This window comes from Pristis pectinata, chromosome 28 (genome assembly GCF_009764475.1).
Source record: "Pristis pectinata isolate sPriPec2 chromosome 28, sPriPec2.1.pri, whole genome shotgun sequence".
NCBI lineage: Eukaryota > Metazoa > Chordata > Chondrichthyes > Rhinopristiformes > Pristidae > Pristis > Pristis pectinata.
This window is the reverse complement of record NC_067432.1, coordinates 1,179,873-1,200,467: the sequence shown is the minus strand read 5'-3', so window position 1 is coordinate 1,200,467 and position 20,595 is coordinate 1,179,873. Positions and strand designations below refer to the sequence as shown.

At 60.7% G+C, this 20,595-nt stretch overlaps 1 protein-coding gene across 3 annotated transcripts in view; it reads right to left on the bottom strand.

The window, feature by feature from the left end:
• arpin (actin related protein 2/3 complex inhibitor) overlaps positions 1–20,595 on the bottom strand; it is a 52,250-nt gene that overhangs the window by 10,116 nt on the left and 21,539 nt on the right. For 2 of the 3 annotated variants that reach the window (XM_052040200.1, XM_052040201.1), the window contains exons 2-3: positions 20,304–20,379; positions 2,855–2,987 (exon numbers count right to left, since the gene is read on the bottom strand). In XM_052040200.1, the coding sequence (XP_051896160.1) occupies positions 2,855–2,987; positions 20,304–20,379 (209 nt within the window). The remainder of the gene's footprint in view (positions 1–2,854; positions 2,988–20,303; positions 20,380–20,595) is intronic. The other variant, XM_052040202.1, reaches the window with a different exon arrangement.

The window sequence follows — 20,595 nt, the reverse complement described above, 5'->3', positions numbered from 1 at the left end:
TTAGGACGGAGATGAGGAGAAACTTCTTTTCCCCAAAGAGTAGTGAATCTGTGGAATTCTCCACCCAGGGAAACAGTAGAGGGCTACCTCATTAAGTATATTTAAGACACAGTTTGATAGATTTTGCACAGTAGGGGAATTAATGGTCATGGGGAAAAAGGCAGGTAGGTGGATCTGAGTCCACGGCCAGATCAGCCATGATTTTACTGAATGGCAGAGCAGGCTCGACGGGCGAGATGGCCTCCTCCTGCTCCTATTTCTCATGTTCTTACATAATTTTTCCTCCAATGCCCACACCCCCTCGATTTCAGATTTTTAATATATTCAATGACTGAACGTTCACAGCTCTCTGGGGAAGGATTCCAAAGATTTACAGCCCCAAGTGAAGAAATTGTTCCTCATTTCAGTTTAAGCCCCCGGGTTCTCAATCTGACACTGCACCCTTATTTTCAGACTTTCCATGTGGGTGAATTAGCAGCTCAGCATCCATCAGTCCTTCACTTCTACCCTTTTAAACCTCAAATGAATACAGGCCAGACTTCATCTCTTCTCAAAGACAATCTCCTCTTCTGGAATATCAATGCTCTATTGATTACAAGACAAATATGTCTATTCTTAGGTACCCAGTGAGGCTCACCAAACCTACTGGACAAGTGCGGGCTTGTCAGTGATGATCATTTCCCATAATTGGTGCAAAAATATTCACCAGGACTTCCTTACCCCTGAAATCCAACCTCCTGTCATGGAATTCATACATTCAGCTTCCTAACAGCTGCCAGTTCATTTCCTGCATCTCATGAACCAGTCCCTCTGTAGACCAACAGACATTGGTTCCTCATCATTTAAAAATCTCACTTTCCTTTCTTCCCACTAAAGATCAAATGAAATATATCTGCCAACCTCTTGCCCACTCACTTAACCTGTCCAGATCCCTTCACAGACTCTGCATCCTCACAGCTCATTTCCCTATCAACACATTTAGATGTGTCATATTGTCATTTCATCAGTCAATAATATAAATTGTGAAAAGCCAAAAGCCTCGATCTCATCCCTGTGGTATTGCAATATTACCGTTCAGTTTTCTGTGCTTTAACCAATCCCTCATCACTGCTAATGTCATCCCTACCCCTCATCACATGCCCTCAAAACCCCACTAAAGTCTCAGTGGAACTGACTGTTCATTGGTGTGTCCACTCCTCACTTCCTTCGTTTCAACCCCTCCAACACCCACTGTCTCATGAAAGAAAAACAGAAAAAATATAAATGTTCATGGATTATGTAGAGAGAGAGAACAGAATTAACATTTCAGGTCAATTACATCAAAACTGCCAACAATTAAAAGATAAGCCAATTCTAAGTTGCAAGGACAGTGGGGAGAGTGGAGGATGCGGAGCAGAGAAATGGAAAGGCCTGCGACAGGGTGGGGAATGTCATGTGGTGATGGGGCCAGCTGAGAGGGTGGTGAAAGGTCATGGTTAGGGTCAGTGTGGCTGGATTTCAGAAGGCCTGCTAGAAATTTGATTTTAAAATCAGCTGGATTAAAGTCTCCACAAGATGCTGCCTGACCTGCAGAGTCCAGCATTTTCCACTCTAGTATAGAGATGTAACTGGCGGTGGGATCATGTTGAAGGTGTCAGAATTGTGTAGTGTGATACGAAGGCTGGGGTATTGAACACCCAGTACACAGGGAATCCAATCACTGGAGAAGTAGCAAGTGTAAGGAAAGAGTTAAATTTGCCAGGAGTCGTATTTGATTCCTCCTTAGTATGTGCAAAAGTGTGTAACACAAAATGGTCGTTTTAAGTCAAAATTGTCTCAGCTTGCAATATTGGGAATGTTTTGGGAAAGCAAAGGAGTACCAATCCACAGCCCTGAGAGTAGATAATGATGAAAAACCATGCTCTTCTGTGAAAGGAGTAGCCTGGTACCGTGACTGAATGGAAAAGTACTAGGGCAGTGGTTCTTAAGGCATAAAATGGGGCTACTTCTTTGTGCAGGAGAGAATCTCGCTTTAGGCTGGAGTTGAGATCAGTCCTAAGGGGCAGACTTACAGAGAAAGGGAGAAAGAAAGAGCAGAAGCTGCTGTTGGACACTTGGGGTTCCCTCCGTCATTGTGCAGATCAGTTCACTGAGTGGTTGATAAGTATTCTTTGTATTCTATCCTTCAGTAGTTCATTGAACTGGTTAATGAGTAGTTTTCATATCACCCTAATAAAGTAGTATCTCGATAACCTTTAACACATGCACAGTGCCTTCTTTGTTTGCGAACACCTTGTTGCTGAATCAGGAAAGACGAGGAACAAATATTGAAATATTTTTGTTACAGCAAGGAATGCAGAAAAGGGATAGGAATGGAAAAAACTGGGAGGGTGGAATGCAGTCCTTAGTTATGTAGCCAGTAGTGTGCTGTCTCACAGCTCCACTAGCCTGGGTTCAGTCCTGACCCCAGTGCTTTCTGTGTGAGTTTGCACATTCTGTCTGTAACTGTAGGCTTCCTCCAGGAGTCCTGGTTTGTTCGCACATCCCAAAAGCATGCAGTGGATTAATTGGCTGCTAAAAACTATCCCAAGTGGTAGAATCAGCAGGGAATTGATGAGAATGTGGGGAAATAGATTACAGGGAATGGGAAGGCTCTGTGAGGATACATAGGCTCGATGTTGGAAGCAAATACGGAAATATAGTAGGGCTGGGATGACATGGGAATAATGATGGGAGTAAGTGAGGTGAAGGTCACTCCGAACCTCCTCCAAAGCACCAAGGAACCTGATATTCAAAGTATCAGAAGATTATTCGCCCTCCAGTCTGTCCCTATTAGAGGGAGGGGCTCATCTATAACCCAACTCTGTGTACTCACTGAAGGAAGACATCAAGTATCCCGTGTTGACTTTCTTAGTATCACTGAAGTTTGGTTCAATCTCCACCCCATGAGAATCAAACTTTCTTTTGTGGATTTTTGTTGGTTTAATATACAGAATGAAGTAACGGTACTGAAAAATATTAAAAAAGATTAAAGATGGAAATGTAACACATATTTGGTTACTTACATATTAATATAAAATTTTAAAATTATGTAAATACAGAAATTATATTTGATCTTATAACCCACTTTTTAGTCTCCCAAAAATAAAAGTAGTTTTACCCAAACATTAAGAGCTCCTTCAGTGAAGTTAAATGTATCTACAATGGGATTAACATGGGTGAATGTCCCACAAGACACCCTGAAGAACTTTACAATGGCTCTGGCTCCCAGTAGAATGCACAAAACTGGCCAAACGAGAGTCAGGTGGTTTAGCAAGGTCCAACTGAATGGCATGTTCTGCAGCAACGAGGCCAGGCATATCGTCCACAACACCGGGGACAGGTAGAACCTTCGCATACTCAGGCCCCGCCTGCAGCTTGATCACCACAAACTGCCAAGGTGGCTGCGGAGCAGATGAGACAAACATCCACCTCCTTGTAGACTGTACGTTTGCCATGATGGCGTAGAAAGGGATGCAGTGGTCCTCGTCTAATCCTGACCATCTGCATAACACAATCTGTGAGCGACTGGCTGTTCCCAGAGACAGACAAGCACCAACTGCTGCTGGGTCATTCTCTCTTCTCTTCCATCAGGTAGAAGATACAGGAGCCTGAGGTCATGCACCACCAGGCTTAAGGACAGCTTCTATCCCACTGTGATAGGACTATTGAATGGTTCCCTTATACAATGAGATGGACTCTGACCTCACAATCTACCTTGTTGTGACCTTGCACCTTATTGCACTGCACTCTCTCTGTAGCTGTGACACTTTACTCTGTACTGTTATTGTTTTCACCTGTACTACCTCAATGCACTCTGTACTAACTCTATGTAACTGCACTGTGTAATGAATTGACCTGTATGATAGGTATGCAAGACAAGTTTTTCCACTGTACCTCGGTACAAGTGACAATAATATACCAATACCAATGATCAACGTGGTGAAAGCTGCCTGAAACTTGTTGTTCTTCCAGCATAAGGAGATGTCCACAAGTGAATGCCGCTGACTGGCACATCCCAAGGTGCAGAAGCAAGTGTCGAGGGAAACACTGAAGCTCAGTGCAACACTGAAAACGCTCTGTGGGAAGTCTAGGTTCCTGTTGCCACTGTACACTGATGACTGAGCAATGATTGCAATGTTTAAGGATGAACCATCAGTAACGTTGACATATTGTAGGTGGATATATTGAATTGCTAGGTACAGTAAACAAAAATAATGCTCCCATTGCATTTCCTGCAGAAGTTACAAATGAAAGAATAATTCTGGGAAAAAAATGGCCAGTAACAAGCACTGGATTCCAGCTCCGGAATCACACTGCAGATCATGGACCGTGACAGAAACACCGGAATTACACCGCCCACCAGGCACCTTGTGTGGAACACTGGAATCACTCCACAGACCATGCATGAGATGGGAAGGATTATAACTCGAGTAAACTCGACCTGTTAATATTTACCTTTCACAGGCGCCCAACCAAGTTGTAATTTTATCTGTCATCATATCACTAACCAAAACCATTCCTCCTTACAAAAAGAATCCAAAAATAAATTAGACACTATGGCCATTGGCTGAAACCTACACTGCTGATGGACACTGCCGCCTCAAACTTAAGTTTACAGGAGCTCGGTTGATCCAAAACGTCACATAACACTATTACAGCGCCAGCGACCTGGGTTCAATTCCGGCTGCTGTCTGTAAGGAGTTTGTATGTTCTCCCCATGTATCTGTGTGGGTTTCCTCCGGGTGCTCTGGTTTCCTTCCACATTCCAAAGACATATGGGTTAGGAAGTTGTGGGCATGCTATGTTGGCACTGGAAGCGTGGCAACACTTGCGGGCTGCCCCCAGAACACTCTACACAAAGATGCATTTCACTGTGTGTTTCGATGTACATGTGACTAATAAAGATATCTTATCTTATAAATAAACAATTGACTCCATCGCAAGAAGACGTCTGGATCAGTGGTTTCGTCACACACCATTCCCAGAATCGAGCGGTACCTGACTATCAGAGGTCCTGCCCTGACTCTTACTGAAAAAGTGCAGGGGAGTTTTGTGTTCCAAGGCCAATATTTATTTCTCAGATCAACATGATTAAATATGATTACCTGATCATTATCACATCGCTGTCAGTGGAAGTACAAACTGTTCGGATTTAAACAAAGCATTTTCTCTCTGTCCCAGATCTGACAAAGGGCCTTCCACGTGAAGCATTAACTGCTTTTCTTTCCACAGATCTGCCTGACCTCAATGTTTCCAGAATTTCCTGTTTTTGTTTCAGATTTCCAGCATCAGCAGTTTGTTTTCATTGGTCTCATTACACGGCGCCAACTTTCCCTCATACCTTCATAGTTTTCTTTTTTGGATTGAAAATACCTGTTTCAGATTACACTACATCACTTTCAATCAGTGTAAAATTATCTAACAGTGTGGTCTCCCTTTCCTTGAGTCTTCATTCATTCATTAACATTGTCTGGTTCCACAGACGTAGATCGAAAGGGACCTGTTCTCCACTTGGCTCCTCAGCAGACTGATCCAGAGATCCATCCTATTGCCACTCATTTGATGCCACTGAATTTCAGTGACCATGAGAACTAAATATTGTCCAAGATTCTGGCTGCAAAGGAATCTTTCTGGCCACATGCCGTCAGAAAGATGATGGGTCTGTCAGCGCTGCACTCCCTCGGTACTGCACCAGACTCCAACACAACTCGGCTCCCTAATCTTAACCAGACCCCACTGCAGCGTTCCACCGAAACCCTCCTCCGCACAGCACAGTCCACCCTCCCACACCCCGGGCTCCCCCACTGTCCAGCACAGTGTGACACCCGCACCAGCACAGTCCCACCCTCACACACCCCGGGCTCCCCCACTGTAACCCCAGCACAGTGTGAACCCCCAACACCCCGCACCCAGCACAGTCCCACCCTCACACACCCCCGGGCTCCCCCACTGTAACCCCAGCACAGTGTGAACCCCCAACACCCCGCACCCAGCACAGTCCCACCCTCACACACCCCCGGGCTCCCCCACTGTAACCCCAGCACAGTGTGAACCCCCAACACCCCGCACCCAGCACAGTCCCCCCCTCACACCCCCGGGCTCCCCCACTGTAACCCCAGCACAGTGTGAACCCCCAACACCCCGCACCCAGCACAGTCCCACCCTCACACCCCGGGCTCCCCACTGTAACCCCAGCACAGTGTGAACCCCCAACACCCCGCACCCAGCACAGTCCCACCCTCCCACACCCCCGGGCTCCCCCACTGTAACCCCAGCACAGTGTGAACCCCCAACACCCCGCACCCAGCACAGTCCCACCCTCACACACCCCCGGGCTCCCCCACTGTAACCCCAGCACAGTGTGAACCCCCAACACCCCGCACCCAGCACAGTCCCACCCTCCACACCCCCGGGCTCCCCCACTGTAACCCCAGCACAGTGTGAACCCCCAACACCCCGCACCCAGCACAGTCCCACCCTCACACACCCCCGGGCGCCCCCACTGTAACCCCAGCACAGTGTGAACCCCCAACACCCCGCACCCAGCACAGTCCCACCCTCACACACCCCCGGGCTCCCCACTGTAACCCCAGCACAGTGTGAACCCCCAACACCCCGCACCCAGCACAGTCCCACCCTCACACACCCCGGGCTCCCCCACTGTAACCCCAGCACGGTGTGAACCCCCAACACCCCGCACCCAGCACAGTCCCACCCTCACACACCCCCGGGCTCCCCCACTGTAACCCCAGCACAGTGTGAACCCCCAAAACCCCGCACCCAGCACAGTCCCACCCTCACACACCCCGAGCCCCACTGTAACCCCAGCACAGTGTGAACCCCCAACACCCCGCACCCAGCACAGTCCCACCCTCCCACACCCCCGGGCTCCCCCACTGTAACCCCAGCACAGTGTGAACCCCCAACACCCCACACCCAGCACAGTCCCACCCTCCCACACCCCCGGGCTCCCCCACTGTAACCCCAGCACAGTGTGAACCCCCAACACCCCGCACCCAGCACAGTCCCACCCTCACACACCCCGGGCTCCCCCACTGTAACCCCAGCACGTGTGAACCCCCAACACCCCGCACCCAGCACAGTCCCACCCTCACACACCCCCGGGCTCCCCCACTGTAACCCCAGCACGGTGTGAACCCCCAACACCCCGCACCCAGCACAGTCCCACCCTCACACACCCCCGGGCTCCCCCACTGTAACCCCAGCACAGTGTGAACCCCCAACACCCGCACCCAGCACAGTCCCACCCTCACACACCCCGGGCTCCCCCACTGTAACCCCAGCACAGTGTGAACCCCCAACACCCGCACCCAGCACAGTCCCACCCTCCCACACCCCCGGGCTCCCCCACTGTAACCCCAGCACAGTGTGAACCCCCAACACCCCGCACCCAGCACAGTCCCACCCTCACACACCCCGGGCTCCCCCACTGTAACCCCAGCACAGTGTGAACCCCCAACACCCCGCACCCAGCACAGTCCCCACCTCACACACCCCCGGGCTCCCCCACTGTAACCCCAGCACAGTGTGAACCCCCAACACCCCGCACCCAGCACAGTCCCACCCTCCCACACCCCCGGGCTCCCCCACTGTAACCCCAGCACAGTGTGAACCCCCAACACCCCACACCCAGCACAGTCCCACCCTCCCACACCCCCGGGCTCCCCCACTGTAACCCCAGCACAGTGTGAACCCCCAACACCCCGCACCCAGCACAGTCCCACCCTCCACACCCCCGGGCTCCCCCACTGTAACCCCAGCACAGTGTGAACCCCCAACACCCCGCACCCAGCACAGTCCCACCCTCACACACCCCCGGGCTCCCCCACTGTAACCCCAGCACAGTGTGAACCCCCAACACCCCGCACCCAGCACAGTCCCACCCTCACACACCCCCGGGCTCCCCCACTGTAACCCCAGCACGGTGTGAACCCCAACACCCCGCACCCAGCACAGTCCCACCCTCACACACCCCCGGGCTCCCCCACTGTAACCCCAGCACAGTGTGAACCCCCAAACCCCGCACCCAGCACAGTCCCACCCTACACACCCCCGGGCTCCCCCACTGTAACCCCAGCACAGTGTGAACCCCCAACACCCCGCACCCAGCACAGTCCCACCCTCCACACCCCCGGGCTCCCCCACTGTAACCCCAGCACAGTGTGAACCCCCAACACCCCGCACCCAGCACAGTCCCACCCTCCACACCCCGGGCTCCCCCACTGTAACCCCAGCACAGTGTGAACCCCCAACACCCCGCACCCAGCACAGTCCCACCCTCACACACCCCCGGGCTCCCCCACTGTAACCCCAGCACGGTGTGAACCCCCAACACCCCGCACCCAGCACAGTCCACCCTCACACACCCCCGGGCTCCCCCACTGTAACCCCAGCACGGTGTGAACCCCCAACACCCCGCACCCAGCACAGTCCCACCCTCACACACCCCCGGGCTCCCCCACTGTAACCCCAGCACAGTGTGAACCCCCAACACCCCGCACCCAGCACAGTCCCACCCTCACACACCCCCGGGCTCCCCCACTGTAACCCCAGCACAGTGTGAACCCCCAACACCCCGCACCCAGCACAGTCCCACCCTCCCACACCCCGGGCTCCCCACTGTAACCCCAGCACAGTGTGAACCCCCAACACCCCGCACCCAGCACAGTCCCACCCTCACACACCCCCGGGCTCCCCCACTGTAACCCCATCACAGTGTGAACCCCCAACACCCCGCACCCAGCACAGTCCCACCCTCACACACCCCCGGGCTCCCCCACTGTAACCCCAGCACGGTGTGAACCCCCAACACCCCGCACCCAGCACAGTCCCACCCTCACACACCCCCGGGCTCCCCCACTGTAACCCCAGCACAGTGTGAACCCCCAACACCCCGCACCCAGCACAGTCCCACCCTCACACACCCCCGGGCTCCCCCACTGTAACCCCAGCACAGTGTGAACCCCCAACACCCCGCACCCAGCACAGTCCCACCCTCCCACCTCACACACCCCGGGCTCCCCCACTGTAACCCCAGCACAGTGTGAACCCCCAACACCCCGCACCCAGCACAGTCCCACCCTCCCACACCCCCGGGCTCCCCCACTGTAACCCCAGCACAGTGTGAACCCCCAACACCCCGCACCCAGCACAGTCCCACCCTCACACACCCCGGGCTCCCCCACTGTAACCCAGCACAGTGTGAACCCCCAACACCCAGCACAGTCCCACCCTCCCACCTCACACACCCCCGGGCTCCCCCACTGTAACCCCAGCACAGTGTGAACCCCCAACACCCCGCACCCCGCACAGTCCCACCCTCCCACACCCCGGGCTCCCCCACTGTAACCCCAGCACAGTGTGAACCCCCAACACCCCGCACCCAGCACAGTCCCACCCTCACACACCCGGGCTCCCCCACTGTAACCCCAGCACAGTGTGAACCCCAACACCCCGCACCCAGCACAGTCCCACCCTCCCACACCCCCGGGCTCCCCCACTGTAACCCAGCACAGTGTGAACCCCAACACCCACACCAGCACAGTCCCACCCTCACACACCCCCGGGCTCCCCCACTGTAACCCCAGCACAGTGTGAACCCCCAACACCCCGCACCCAGCACAGTCCCACCCTCCCACACCCCCGGGCTCCCCACTGTAACCCCAGCACAGTGTGAACCCCAACACCCCGCACCCAGCACAGTCCCACCCTCACACACCCCCGGGCTCCCCCACTGTAACCCCAGCACAGTGTGAACCCCCAACACCCCACACCCAGCACAGTCCCACCCTCCCACACCCCGGGCTCCCCCACTGTAACCCCAGCACAGTGTTAACCCCCAACACCCCGCACCCAGCACAGTCCCACCCTCCCACACCCCGGGCTCCCCCACTGTAACCCCAGCACAGTGTGAACCCCCAACACCCCGCACCCAGCACAGTCCCACCCTCACACACCCCCGGGCTCCCCCACTGTAACCCCAGCACAGTGTTAACCCCCAACACCCCCCACCCAGCACAGTCCCACCCTCCCACCCACACCCCCGGGCTGCCCCACTGTAACCCCAGCACAGTGTGAACCCCCAACACCCCGCACCCAGCACAGTCCCACCCTCACACACCCCCGGGCTCCCCCACTGTAACCCCAGCACAGTGTGAACCCCCAACACCCAGCACAGTCCCACCCTCCCACACCCCGGGCCCCCACTGTAACCCCAGCACAGTGTTAACCCCCAACACCCAGCACAGTCCCACCCTCCCACCTCACAACCCCGGGCTCCCCCACTGTAACCCCAGCACAGTGTGAACCCCAACACCCCGCACCCAGCACAGTCCCACCCTCACACACCCCCGGGCTCCCCCACTGTAACCCCAGCACAGTGTGAACCCCCAACACCCCGCACCCAGCACAGTCCCACCCTCCCACCCCCCCGGGCTCCCCCACTGTAACCCCAGCACAGTGTGAACCCCAACACCCCGCACCCAGCACAGTCCCACCCTCCCACACCCCCGGGCTCCCCCACTGTAACCCCAGCACGGTGTGAACCCCCAACACCCCGCACCCAGCACAGTCCCACCCTCACACACCCCCGGGCTCCCCACTGTAACCCCAGCACAGTGTGAACCCCAACACCCCGCACCCAGCACAGTCCCACCCTCACACACCCCCGGGCTCCCCCACTGTAACCCCAGCACAGTGTGAACCCCCAACACCCCGCACCCAGCACAGTCCCACCCTCACCACCCCCGGGCTCCCCACTGTAACCCCAGCACAGTGTGAACCCCCAACACCCCGCACCCAGCACAGTCCCACCCTCACACACCCCGGGCTCCCCCACTGTAACCCCAGCACAGTGTGAACCCCAACACCCCGCACCCAGCACAGTCCCACCCTCACACACCCCCGGGCTCCCCCACTGTAACCCCAGCACGGTGTGAACCCCCAACACCCCGCACCCAGCACAGTCCCACCCTCACACACCCCCGGGCTCCCCCACTGTAACCCCAGCACAGTGTGGCTCCCCCACTGTAACCCCAGCACAGTGTGAACCCCCAACACCCCGCACCCAGCACAGTCCCACCCTCACACACCCCCGGGCTCCCCCACTGTAACCCCAGCACAGTGTGAACCCCCAACACCCCGCACCCAGCACAGTCCCACCCTCACACACCCCCGGGCTCCCCCACTGTAACCCCAGCACAGTGTGAACCCCCAACACCCCGCACCCAGCACAGTCCCACCCTCACACACCCCCGGGCTCCCCCACTGTAACCCCAGCACGGGGTGAACCCCCAACACCCGCACCCAGCACAAGTCCCACCCTCACAACACCCCAGCGGCTCCCCCACTGTAACCCCCGCACAGTGTGAACCCCCAACACCCCGCACCCAGCACAGTCCCACCCTCACACACCCCCGGGCTCCCCCACTGTAACCCCAGCACAGTGTGAACCCCCAACACCCCGCACCCAGCACAGTCCCACCCTCACACACCCCCGGGCTCCCCACTGTAACCCCAGCACAGTGTGAACCCCCCAACACCCCGCACCCAGCACAGCCAGTCCACCCTCACACACCCCCGGGCTCCCCCACTGTAACCCCAGCACAGTGTGAAACCCCAAACACCCCGCAACCCAGCACAGTCCCACCCTCACACACCCCCGGGCTCCCACACTGTAACCCCCAGCACATGTGTGAACCCCCAACACCCCGCACCCAGCACAGTCCCACCCCTCACACACCCCCGGGCTCCCCCACTGTAACCCAGCACAGTGTGAACCCCCAACACCCCGCACCCAGCACAGTCCCACCCTCACACACCCCCGGGCTCCCCCACTGTAACCCCAGCACAGTGTGAACCCCCAACACCCCGCACCCAGCACAGTCCCACCCTCACACACCCCCGGGCTCCCCCACTGTAACCCCAGCACAGTGTGAACCCCCAACACCCGCACCCAGCACAGTCCCACCCTCCCACCTCACACACCCCCGGGCTCCCCCACTGTAACCCCAGCACAGTGTGAACCCCCAACACCCCGCACCCAGCACAGTCCACCCTCCCACACCCCCGGGCTCCCCCACTGTAACCCCAGCACAGTGTGAACCCCCAACACCCCGCACCCAGCACAGTCCCACCCTCACACACCCCCGGGCTCCCCCACTGTAACCCCAGCACAGTGTGAACCCCAACACCCAGCACAGTCCCACCCTCCCACCTCACACACCCCCGGGCTCCCCCACTGTAACCCCAGCACAGTGTGAACCCCAACACCCCGCACCCAGCACAGTCCCACCCTCCCACACCCCCGGGCTCCCCCACTGTAACCCCAGCACAGTGTGAACCCCCCAACACCCCGCACCCAGCACAGTCCCACCCTCACACCACCCCCGGGCTCCCCCACTGTTAACCCCAGCACAGTGTGAACCCCCAACACCCCGCACCCAGCACAGTCCCACCCCTCCCACTACCCCCGGGCTCCCCCACTGTAACCCAATCACAGTGTGAACCCCCAACACCCCAACCCAGCACAGTCCCACCCTCACACACCCCCCGGGCTCCCCCACTGTAACCCCAGCACAGTGTGACCCCCAACACCCCGCACCCAGCACAGTCCCACCCTCCCACACCCCCGGGCTCCCCCACTGTAACCCCAGCACAGTGTGAAACCCCCAACAACCCCGCACCCAGCACAGTCCCACCCCTCACACCACCCCCGGGCTCCCCCACTGTAACCCCCAGCACAGTGTGAACCCCCAACACCCCACACACCAGCACAGTCCCACCCTCCCACACCCCTGGGCTCCCCACTGTAACCCAGCACAGTGTTAACCCCCAACACCCCGCACCCAGCACAGTCCCACCCCCCCACACCCCCCGGGCTCCACCCACTGTAACCCCAGCACAGGGTGAACCCCCAAACACCCCGCACCCAGCACAGTCCCCACCCTCAACACACCCCCGGGCTCCCCACTGTAACCCCAGCACAGTGTTAACCACCACAACACCCCGCACCCAGCACAGTACCACCATCCCACCTCACACACCCCCGGGCTGCCCCACTGTAACCCCAGCACAGTGTGAACCCCCAACACACCCGCACCCAGCACAGTCCCACCCTCACACACCCCCGGGCTCCCCCACTGTAACCCCAGCACAGTGTGAACCCCCAACACCCAGCACAGTCCCACCCTCCCACACCCCCCGGCGCCCCCCACTGTAACCCAGCACCAGTGTTAACCCCCAACACCAGCACAGTCCCACCCCTCCCACCCTCACACACCCCCGGGCTCCCCCACTGTAACCCCAGCACAGTGTGAACCCCCAACCACCCCGCACCCAGCACAGTCCCACCCTCCCACACCCCCGGGCTCCCCCACTGTAACCCCAGCACAGTGTGAACCCCAACACCCCGCACCCAGCACAGTCCCACCCTCCCACACCCCCGGGCTCCCCCACTGTAACCCCAGCACAGTGTGAACCCCAACACCCCGCACCCAGCACAGTCCCACCCTCCCACACCCCGGGCTCCCCCACTGTAACCCCAGCACAGTGTGAACCCCCAACACCCCGCACCCAGCACAGTCCCACCCTCACACACCCCGAGCTCCCCCACTGTAACCCCAGCACAGTGTGAACCCCCAACACCCCGCACCCAGCACAGTCCCACCCTCCCACACCCCCGGGCTCCCCCACTGTAACCCCAGCACAGTGTGAACCCCCAACACCCCGCACCCAGCACAGTCCCACCCTCACACACCCCCGAGCTCCCCCACTGTAACCCCAGCACAGTGTGAACCCCCAACACCCCGCACCCAGCACAGTCCCACCCTCCCACACCCCCCGGCTCCCCCACTGTAACCCCAGCACAGTGTGAACCCCCAACACCCCGCACCCAGCACAGTCCCACCCTCACACACCCCCGGGCTCCCCCACTGTAACCCCAGCACAGTGTGAACCCCCAACACCCCGCACCCAGCACAGTCCCACCCCTCCCACCTCACACACCCCCGGGCTCCCCCACTGTAACCCCAGCACAGTGTGAACCCCCAACACCCAGCACAGTCCCCACCCTCCCACACCCCCGGGCTCCCCCACTGTAACCCCAGCACAGTGTTAACCCCCAACACCCAGCACAGTCCCACCCCCCCACCTCACACCACCCCCGGGCTCCCCCACTGTAACCCCAGCACAGTGTGAACCCCCAACACCCCGCACCCAGCACAGTCCCACCCTCCCACCTCACACACCCCCGGGCTCCCCCACTGTAACCCCAGCACAGTGTTAACCCCCAACACCCCGCACCAGCACAGTCCCACCCCTCCCACACCCCCGGGCTCCCCCACTGTAACCCCAGCACAGTGTGAACCCCCAACACCCCACCCCCAGCACAGTCCCACCCTCCCACCTCACACACCCCCGGGCTCCCCCACTGTAACCCCAGCACAGTGTGAACCCCAACACCCAGCACAGTCCCACCCTCCCACCTCACACACCCCCAGGCTCCCCCACTGTAACCCCAGCACAGTGTGAACCCCCAACACCCCAAACCCAGCACAGTCCCACCCTCCCACACCCCCGGGCTCCCCCACTGTAACCCCAGCACAGTGTTAACCCCCCAACACCCAGCCACAGTCCCACCCTCCACCTCACACACCCCCGGGCTCCCCCACTGTAACCCCAGCACAGTGTTGAACCCCCAACACCCCGCACCAGCACAGTCCCACCCTCCCACACCCCCGGGCTCCCCCACAGTAACCCCAGCACAGTGTTAACCCCCAACACCCAGCACAGTCCCACCCTCCCACCTCACACACCCCCGGGCTCCCCCACTGTAACCCCAGCACAGTGTGAACCCCCCAACACCCCGCACCCAGCACAGTCCCACCCTCCCACCTCACACACCCCGGGCTCCCCCACTGTAAACCCAGCACAGTGTTAACCCCCAACACCCCGCACCCAGCACAGTCCCACCCTCCCACACCCCCGGGCTCCCCCACTGTAACCCCAGCACAGTGTGAACCCCCAACACCCCACACCCAGCACAGTCCCACCCTCCCACCTCACACACCCCCGGGCTCCCCCACTGTAACCCCAGCACAGTGTGAACCCCCAACACCCCGCACCCAGCACAGTCCCACCCTCACACACCCCCGGGCTCCCCCACTGTAACCCCAGCACAGTGTGAACCCCCAACACCCCGCACCCAGCACAGTCCCACCCTCCCACACCCCCGGGCTCCCCCACTGTAACCCCAGCACAGTGTGAACCCCAACACCCCACACCCAGCACAGTCCCACCCACTCACACACCCCCGGGCTCCCCCACTGTAACCCCAGCACAGTGTGAACCCCCAACACCCCGCACCCAGCACAGTCCCACCCTCCCACACCCCCGGGCTCCCCCACTGTAACCCCAGCACAGTGTGAACCCCCAACACCCCGCACCCAGCACAGTCCCACCCTCACACACCCCCGGGCTCCCCCACTGTAACCCCAGCACAGTGTGAACCCCCAACACCCCACACCCAGCACAGTCCCACCCTCCCACACCCCTGGGCTCCCCCACTGTAACCCCAGCACAGTGTTAACCCCCAACACCCCGCACCCAGCACAGTCCCACCCTCCCACACCCCCGGGCTCCCCCACTGTAACCCCAGCACAGTGTGAACCCCCAACACCCCGCACCCAGCACAGTCCCACCCTCACACACCCCCGGGCTCCCCCACTGTAACCCCAGCACAGTGTTAACCCCCAACACCCCGCACCCAGCACAGTCCCACCCTCCCACCTCACACACCCCCGGGCTCCCCCACTGTAACCCCAGCACAGTGTGAACCCCCAACACCCCGCACCCAGCACAGTCCCACCCTCACACACCCACGGGCTCCCCCACTGTAACCCCAGCACAGTGTGAACCCCCAACACCCAGCACAGTCCCACCCTCCCACACCCCCGGGCTCCCCACTGTAACCCCAGCACAGTGTGAACCCCCAACACCCAGCACAGTCCCACCCTCCCACCTCACACACCCCCGGGCTCCCCCACTGTAACCCCAGCACAGTGTGAACCCCCAACACCCCGCACCCAGCACAGTCCCACCCTCACACACCCCCGGGCTCCCCCACTGTAACCCCAGCACAGTGTGAACCCCCAACACCCCGCACCCAGCACAGTCCCACCCTCCCACCCCCCCGGGCTCCCCCACTGTAACCCCAGCACAGTGTGAACCCCCAACACCCCCCACCCAGCACAGTCCCACCCTCCCACACCCCCGGGCTCCCCCACTGTAACCCCAGCACAGTGTGAACCCCCAACACCCCGCACCCAGCACAGTCCCACCCTCACACACCCCCGGGCTCCCCCACTGTAACCCCAGCACAGTGTGAACCCCCAACACCCCGCACCCAGCACAGTCCCACCCTCCCACACCCCCGGGCTCCCCCACTGTAACCCCAGCACAGTGTGAACCCCCAACACCCCGCACCCAGCACAGTCCCACCCTCACACACCCCCGGGCTCCCCCACTGTAACCCCAGCACAGTGTGAACCCCCAACACCCCGCACCCAGCACAGTCCCCCCCCCCCCACACCCCCAGGCTCCCCCACTGTAACCCCAGCACAGTGTGAACCCCCAACACCCCGCACCCAGCACAGTCCCACCCTCACACACCCCCGGGCTCCCCCACTGTAACCCCAGCACAGTGTGAACCCCCAACACCCCGCACCCAGCACAGTCCCACCCTCCCACCTCACACACCCCCGGGCTCCCCCACTGTAACCCCAGCACAGTGTGAACCCCCAACACCCAGCACAGTCCCACCCTCCCACACCCCCGGGCTCCCCCACTGTAACCCCAGCACAGTGTTAACCCCCAACACCCAGCACAGTCCCACCCTCCCACCTCACACACCCCCGGGCTCCCCCACTGTAACCCCAGCACAGTGTGAACCCCCAACACCCCCCACCCAGCACAGTCCCCCCCTCCCACCTCACACACCCCCGGGCTCCCCCACTGTAACCCCAGCACAGTGTTAACCCCCAACACCCCGCACCCAGCACAGTCCCACCCTCCCACACCCCCGGGCTCCCCCACTGTAACCCCAGCACAGTGTGAACCCCCAACACCCCACACCCAGCACAGTCCCACCCTCCCACCTCACACCCCCCCCGGCTCCCCCACTGTAACCCCAGCACAGTGTGAACCCCCAACACCCAGCACAGTCCCACCCTCCCACCTCACACACCCCCAGGCTCCCCCACTGTAACCCCAGCACAGTGTGAACCCCCAACACCCCACACCCAGCACAGTCCCACCCTCCCACACCCCCGGGCTCCCCCACTGTAACCCCAGCACAGTGTTAACCCCCAACACCCAGCACAGTCCCACCCTCCCACCTCACACACCCCCGGGCTCCCCCACTGTAACCCCAGCACAGTGTGAACCCCCAACACCCCGCACCCAGCACAGTCCCACCCACCCACACCCCCGGGCTCCCCCACTGTAACCCCAGCACAGTGTTAACCCCCAACACCCAGCACAGTCCCACCCTCCCACCTCACACACCCCCGGGCTCCCCCACTGTAACCCCAGCACAGTGTGAACCCCCAACACCCCGCACCCAGCACAGTCCCACCCTCCCACCTCACACACCCCCGGGCTCCCCCCCAGTAACCCCAGCACAGTGTTAACCCCCAACACCCCGCACCCAGCACAGTCCCACCCGCCCACACCCCCGGGCTCCCCCACTGTAACCCCAGCACAGTGTGAACCCCCAACACCCCACACCCAGCACAGTCCCCACCCTCCCACCTCACACACCCCCGGGCTCCCCCACTGTAACCCCAGCACAGTGTGAACCCCCAACACCCAGCACAGTCCCACCCTCCCACCTCACACACCCCCCGGCGCCCCCCCAGTAACCCCAGCACAGTGTGAACCCCCAACACCCCACACCCAGCACAGTCCCACCCTCCCACACCCCCGGGCTCCCCCACTGTAACCCCAGCACAGTGTGAACCCCCAACACCCAGCACAGTCCCACCCTCCCACCTCACACACCCCCGGGCTCCCCCACTGTAACCCCAGCACAGTGTGAACCCCCAACACCCCGCACCCAGCACAGTCCCACCCTCCCACACCCCTGGGCTCCCCCACTGTAACCCCAGCACAGTGTTAACCCCCAACACCCCGCACCCAGCACAGTCCCACCCTCACACACCCCCGGGCTCCCCCACTGTAACCCCAGCACAGTGTGAACCCCCAACACCCCGCACCCAGCACAGTCCCACCCTCACACACCCCCGGGCTCCCCCACTGTAACCCCAGCACAGTGTTAACCCCCAACACCCAGCACAGTCCCACCCTCCCACCTCACACACCCCCGGGCTCCCCCACTGTAACCCCAGCACAGTGTGAACCCCCAACACCCCGCACCCAGCACAGTCCCACCCTCCCACACCCCCGGGCTCCCCCACTGTAACCCCAGCACAGTGTGAACCCCCAACACCCCGCACCCAGCACAGTCCCACCCTCCCACACCCCCAGGCTCCCCCACTGTAACCCCAGCACAGTGTGAACCCCCAACACCCCGCACCCAGCACAGTCCCACCCTCACACACCCCCGGGCTCCCCCACTGTAACCCCAGCACAGTGTGAACCCCCAACACCCCGCACCCAGCACAGTCCCACCCTCCCACCTCACACACCCCCGGGCTCCCCCACTGTAACCCCAGCACAGTGTGAACCCCCAACACCCAGCACAGTCCCACCCTCCCACACCCCCGGGCTCCCCCACTGTAACCCCAGCACAGTGTTAACCCCCAATACCCAGCACAGTCCCACCCTCCCACCTCACACACCCCCGGGCTCCCCCACTGTAACCCCAGCACAGTGTGAACCCCCAACACCCCGCACCCAGCACAGTCCCACCCTCCCACCTCACACACCCCCGGGCTCCCCCACTGTAACCCCAGCACAGTGTTAACCCCCAACACCCCGCACCCAGCACAGTCCCACCCTCCCACACCCCCGGGCTCCCCCACTGTAACCCCAGCACAGTGTGAACCCCCAACACCCCACACCCAGCACAGTCCCACCCTCCCACCGCACACACCCCCGGGCTCCCCCACTGTAACCCCAGCACAGTGTGAACCCCAACACCCAGCACAGTCCCACCCTCCCACCTCACACACCCCCAGGCTCCCCCACTGTAACCCCAGCACAGTGTGAACCCCCAACACCCCACACCCAGCACAGTCCCACCCTCCCACACCCCCGGGCTCCCCCACTGTAACCCCAGCACAGTGTTAACCCCCAACACCCAGCACAGTCCCACCCTCCCACCTCACACACCCCCGGGCTCCCCCACTGTAACCCCAGCACAGTGTGAACCCCCAACACCCCGCACCCAGCACAGTCCCACCCTCCCACACCCCCGGGCTCCCCCACTGTAACCCCAGCACAGTGTTAACCCCCAACACCCAGCACAGTCCCACCCTCCCACCTCACACACCCCCGGGCTCCCCCACTGTAACCCCAGCACAGTGTTAACCCCCAACACCCCGCACCCAGCACAGTCCCACCCTCCCACACCCCCGGGCTCCCCCACTGTAACCCCAGCACAGTGTGAACCCCCAACACCCCACACCCAGCACAGTCCCACCCTCCCACCTCACACACCCCCGGGCTCCCCCACTGTAACCCCAGCACAGTGTGAACCCCCAACACCCAGCACAGTCCCACCCTCCCACCTCACACACCCCCAGGCTCCCCCACTGTAACCCCAGCACAGTGTGAACCCCCAACACCCCCCACACAGCACAGTCCCACCCTCCCACACCCCCGGGCTCCCCCACTGTAACCCCAGCACAGTGTGAACCCCCAACACCCAGCACAGTCCCACCCTCCCACCTCACACACCCCCGGGCTCCCCCACTGTAACCCCAGCACAGTGTGAACCCCCAACACCCCGCACCCAGCACAGTCCCACCCTCCCACACCCCCACACCCCCGGGCTCCCCCACTGTAACCCCAGCACGGTGTGAACCCCCAACACCCCGCACCCAGCACAGTCCCACCCTCCCACACCCCCGGGCTCCCCCACTGTAACCCCAGCACAGTGTTAACCCCCAACACCCAGCACAGTCCCACCCTCCCACCTCACACACCCCCGGGCTCCCCCACTGTAACCCCAGCACAGTGTGAACCCCCAACACCCTTCACACTGTTCTGGAGCCCCGCGGGCCAATGCCAGACCCGCTCACCTTGCTGCCGGTGTCATCCTCGATCTGGTGCCGACTCACCAGCCGCAGTTCCCCCTCCAGCACAGCCCCAGGGCCACTGCAAACAAAGCAGCGGGTCAGGGCGGCGCTTCACCCCCGGCCTCACCCTGGACCCACCGCCCACACCCCGGGACCCATCCCGGGCCTTACCCTGGGACCCACTGCCCACACCCCCCGGCCTCACCCCAGGTCCCACCGCCCTCACCCCCGGCCTTACCCCAGGGCCCACTCCGGGGCCCCCAGGACCCACCCCGGGCCCACTGCCCACACCCCC